The sequence below is a fragment of the Cariama cristata genome, unplaced genomic scaffold (genome assembly GCF_000690535.1).
Source record: "Cariama cristata isolate BGI_N322 unplaced genomic scaffold, ASM69053v1 scaffold34275, whole genome shotgun sequence".
NCBI lineage: Eukaryota > Metazoa > Chordata > Aves > Cariamiformes > Cariamidae > Cariama > Cariama cristata.
In genome coordinates, this window is record NW_009617496.1 from 803 (window position 1) to 6051 (window position 5249).

A 5249-nucleotide genomic window follows, 5' to 3' on the forward strand; every position below is an offset into this window, starting at 1 on the left:
GAGAGCCGCCAGGGACCCCACACGTGTGGGGCCATCTGTGGTTGGGGGAACCAAAGCCCTTTACCCAGAGGAGGGCACCAGAGTCCAAGGGAATCCCCCTCACCACCTCTGGAGACTTAGGTGCCCATCTTGGGTGCCGGGGTTTGTTCCGGGACCCTCACCACCGGGCCTGCACCTGCCAGGGCTGACCTGTCCCCTCCCGCAGGGAGAAGGATGCCCTGTGGCAGAAGACGGAGGGTATCGACACCCCGATGCCCAGCCCGGCGCCCCGCGATGCAGGGCTGTGCGCCCGATGCCGCAAGGATTTCCGTCTCCTCTCCCGGCGGTACAACTGCAGGTGGGCTACGGGGGGCACCGGGGGTGGCACCGGCATGGCACTGGGATGGCACGGCTCTCACCGCCCACTATCTCGGCAGGCTGTGCCAGGGCAAGGTGTGCCACGCGTGCTCCGTGGACGTGGGTAGGCAGGGGCGCTGTTGCCTGCTTTGCTATCAGCAAAGGCACCCACAGGCTACATGAGCTGGGACCGCAGCTCTCCCACCGCACCTGGGAGCCCCCCTGCCCTGGCTGCCTCCTCTCTGACTTACCAGGGACCCAGGCGTCTGGGACCTGCAAGCAGGTCCTGCTGTCCGACATTTCGGGTTTGAGACATGTCTTTCTTGTGGCTGGTCCACAGAGAGAAAAACATCCCACTCCTGCTACCACTGTGGCTCCCGTGTCATTTATCAGTCATCGCCAGATTGACCTCCAGGCTGGGTGTGCGGTTGGGGACTGCCGGCATGGGGGTGTCCGAGCCTTCCTGGGGGGGAACCGTCCCTGTAAGAGGTGTCCTAGCTGCAGCCAGGCTGAGCCACTGTCTACCTCGTCCCACAGTGGGGAGGCAGCAGTGGGCAAGGGAGACAGCTCTTGGCCAACAGCCCTGGCTTCCTGCCAGGCTGTAAGGAACTGCTTGGGCAAGAGGTTTCCCAGATGCAAAGGTGATGGGCTGTCCCTGCCCAGTATTCCCCTTGACCCTGCCCAGATCTGAGTCCCCAGGGCTCCCCATCTGGGTGCCAAGGGACCCTCATACCCACCCATCAGCCAGCACACAGCTGGCACCCACTGGTGTCCCCCCAGTTAAGGACCCCCAGGAGCCTGGATCAGAGGCAATGGAGGAGCAGTACAGGACCCTCATGAAGAGATGCTTGGTCACACTGGGGGAGGTACTCCGATGCCTGGCACACAGGGTGGCGGGAGGGACCCCAGCACGGTCACAGTCCCCTCTTCAGCCCCTCTGCCCCACTCCGGTGCTAGCCCCAGTTGCCCAAGCCGGGGCGGAAATGTCCCGGTTGTGTAAGGGACAGGTTCCCAGTCCTTTGCACAACAATGTTCTGGCACAGCAGCATCGGGGGGGCAGGCGGTGCCCTGCATGCTGGCACCCTTCGGGCAGGAGTCACAGGGCTGGTTTGGTGTCAGCAAGGGGCTGCCTGGGGATCTTGCAGTGATTTGACTGGGGCTTGGACTAAGGTCGGGAAGGAGGTGGCTTTATCCCCAGGTGGGACAGACTCCCGCACTGGGGACATGCCAGGACCTGGCTGGGCAACTGCAGGGAGCGAGACTCAGGTTTGGGTCCCCTCTGGGGATGCACAAGATGCCAAACCCTCTGCAACAGCCTCTTGGGCAACAGCCCTTCCCTGGCCTGGAAGCAGGGTTACCCGCATCGCACCAGGCTCAGCTGGCACCACCACTTCAGCACTGAGGTGGGGAGCCCAGGACCCACCGTCCCTGGAGATGTGCCCTGGTCCCATCCCGCCGTCTCCCTCCCCATGGCACAGAGGAGCCAGACCTGTGTGACCAACCCACCAACTCTTTTATTGCTGGATGGCCATCGGCCACAAACACCGTCCCCACAGCAGGGTTGTGGAATCCCCAAAGTGACAAGCTCTGCCCCAAAGAGCGGGAAGGGTGGGCGGCACTTGGCATCACTCTCCTGGCAATGGGGTCCTACCCCCTCACCACCCAAGTTCCCTTCCAGCCGAGGTCCAGCATCCAGTGGTGGCCCTGCCCACCCCCATGGCATTGCCGCCCGCATCCCAGGAGGTTGGGCATGGATGCTGGGGTGGGTGGGGTGCCGGGACCTGCTGGGAGCCGTGAGGGCTGGGTCCCTGCAGGGCTCAGAGGGTGGTGGAGGTGTTGCCGGAGGTGGAGGTGTAGGAGGTGCGGCCGTAGCGGGCCACGGCATCCTTGCTGATGAGCCCGCGCTGTGCCAGGATCTTGAGGAAGCTGTTGCGAAACTTCTGCCCGATGAAGGCGTAGATGATGGGGTTGATGCAGCTGTGGGCGAAGCCCAGGACCTGCGTGACGGAGAGGGCTGTGTCAATGCGGTTCCTCCTCTCGCAGGTCTCAGTGATGGCCCGTGTCCTCATGAGGGTGTCACTCACCAACGTGATGTTGTAGGGCAGCCAGCAGATGAGGAAGACCAGCACCACTGCAAAGATGACCTTCATGGCCCGCTGTTTCTGGGCATTCTTGGTCTGCAGAAGGGTGTGGATGGTGACACCATAGCAGAAGAGCATCACCAGGAGGGGCAGGGCAAAGCCGAAGGTCTGTGGCAGGATCCGCAGCACCACTCGCCACTTGGCCGTGTCCTCACCGCCGATGCGCTCATAGCACACGGTACCGTTGCTGGGCGAGGGGAAAGCCTCACGGAAGAGCAGCACAGGCAGGGAGAGCAGCACAGAGAAGACCCAGATGCCCAAGCAGACAAACTTCACCCAGTGCCTCTTCTCAGTGGCAGCCCGGGTGGCGTAGACGATGGCCAGGTAGCGGTCCACGCTGATGCAGGCCAGCAGCAGGATGCCGCTGTAGAAGTTGGCCTCCTGCAGCACAGAAATGGCTTTGCACATCACAGTGCCGAAGACCCATTCATGGGCTCGGTAGGCAGCCCAGAGTGGCAGGCTGAGGGCAAAAAGCAGGTCTGCCACAGCCAGGTTGAGCAGGTAGACGTCGGTGACAGAGCGGTTGGCATGGCTGGAGGTCACCACCAGCACCACCAGCCCGTTCCCCACCACGCTGAGGATGAAGACAAGGCAGTAAATCACCACCACCAGGTACTTGTTGAGGACGGAGCCATTGGGCCGACACGGGGCGGCGGAGATAGCGGTGTCAGGCATGGCTGTGTTGTAGTCATAGGTGTAGTTGTAGAGGGAGAAGAAGTTGGAGAAATCCCCATTGAAGGAGAAGGACTCCATTTTGCCTGTGGAACACAAAGCAGCATGAGTGTATGGTGGGAGAGTGGTGTGGGTCAAGGGTGACAGCATCTCTGGGCCCCCTAGCATCTCCATTGCCCCCCAGGTCCTCCTCCCGCCCGTGGCCCCCGGTCCCCCCCCCAGCCAGTGGCAGCCCCCCCTCCATTGCTCCACTGTATCCACACTGCCCGGTAATGGACATTGCACATCCCCTTGCATAACACCCCCAGCACCCCTTGGTCTACTCCACTTCACCCCAACCCTGTCCATTCCATGTGTCTCAAGGAGGAAGGGGTTCCCCAACAGACTGGTCACTTCTTCTCAGGTTGGGGGGCTCCCCCATCAATGCAGCATCACATCCCTCCAGGAGACCCCTGGTCCCTCCAGCATCTTGGGTCCCCTTGGTTTGTGTGGGTCCTTCAAAAGCCTCTGAACAATTTGGGCATCTCAGGGCCCCTTAGGTACCTCCAAAGTCCTTCAAGCACCTCTGGAATCCTCCAGCTTCTCCATCCCCTCAAAAGCATTGCTGCTGGAGCTGCCCCTCCTACCACCCCAGCTAGTGGAGAGGCTGTGGTCACAGTGCCCAAAGCAGGTGGCACTCGAGAAGGTCTGAAGGTGGGTGGTTTCATACCCTTCTTCCTCGCCCCGGTCCTGTCCCTGTGCAAGTAGTTTCACCCCCGGACGGAAAGACGTGTCACCCTTTGCAGGCAGCTTTGGAAATATTTCACGTCTCTGGTTTTCCTGTTGCTCAGCTGGGCACTGTCAGGCACCCCCATGTCCCCTGTGCTCAGCCACAATGGGGAAATCACAGGTGACAGTCATTCTTCCTGTCTCCTCACGTGTAAGACATCCTGCTCTGTCCCTGACTCCCTGAAGACCGTTAGGTTTCAGCCTACTCCCAGTATGGATCCAGGCTTTCATTTCACTCATTTCACCCCTCTGCCCCATTTCCAAGCCCCTCCAGGGCCTGGCAATGTCAGGGCTGCTTGGGGGTGCTGAGTCCCTGCAGTGCTGGGGTGTCCCCAGCCCCAAGCTGCCCCTGTTTGAATCCAAACCCTCCCTGGGACCAACTTTCCCCTTCTGCCCTGCAGGAATTCCCCACTGCAGCTGGGCCAGTGTCCCTGCCCGGAAAAATCCCTCCCTGGCTCTGCTGGCCCTCCTCCTGCGGTAATCGCAGGATGGTGATCCTGGGATGGTCCTGGTGATCCTGGGATGGTGATTCCCGGATGGTGATGCTGTGATGGTGATGCCCCAGCATGCCACAGGACCACAGCCAGAGACATGGCCAGTGCCGATGGAGTAAGGTCCCCACAAGTGGGGCTGCCACAGGCACAGGGCAGAGCTGGACACCAGCGCTTCCCCTCAGTCTATTTTTGGCTGCTTCTTTCTGCCTCACCACTCCAAAATCCCAGCGTTCCTCTGGAACCGGGTATCCCCCACCCGTGGGTACCCGCAGCCAGCCCAGCTGGGGGAACAAGCAGTACCCTGTTTCCCCTCCTGACCCTAGAAGGGCTGGGGGACACTGAGATGGCCCTGGGGGGTCCCCGCGGGGAGGAAGAAGGGACTCACCATGGGGAAACGCCCTCCCGGCTCATCGCTGTGCGAGGAAATGGGAGCAGGCATTTCCCCCCCCAGGGCACCCACCGCTGATGACCTTGGGGACCGCAGGAGGTTTGCACCCCAGATGAGCCCTGAGCACAGCCCTGGGTACCCCCACCCACTGCCTCCCACTCCTCTTGCACCAGACAGCCCCTTGGGCAGACAGAGCAGCCCACTCCGGCTCCCAGCCCAGCCCACTCCACAGGGGGTCAGCCAGGTGTTGGGGGACCTGCAAAGCCCAAGGAAAGCCCTGATGTCCAGTGGAGCACCCCAAGAACTCACCGCTTGCTGCCCTTGCTGTCCCCTCAAATGTGGGGTCTTCTCCCCGTCCCAAGCAGGTTTTCACTGGGAAGCACCCAGGCACAGGGATGAATCCAGGTGTCACCCCCAAAGGGCTCCGGTGCAGAGCGTGGCGGGATGCAG

General features: G+C 61.7%; 1 protein-coding gene across 1 annotated transcript; it reads right to left on the bottom strand.

Moving 5' to 3' along the window:
• Positions 1-2153: 2153 nt before the first annotated feature.
• On the bottom strand, positions 2154-3230 carry LOC104161952 (C-X-C chemokine receptor type 2-like). The gene has a single exon (XM_009700551.1). It carries the CDS (start codon positions 3228-3230, stop codon positions 2154-2156), a length of 1077 nt encoding a protein of 358 aa, XP_009698853.1.
• Between the last annotated feature and the right edge of the window lie 2019 nt (positions 3231-5249).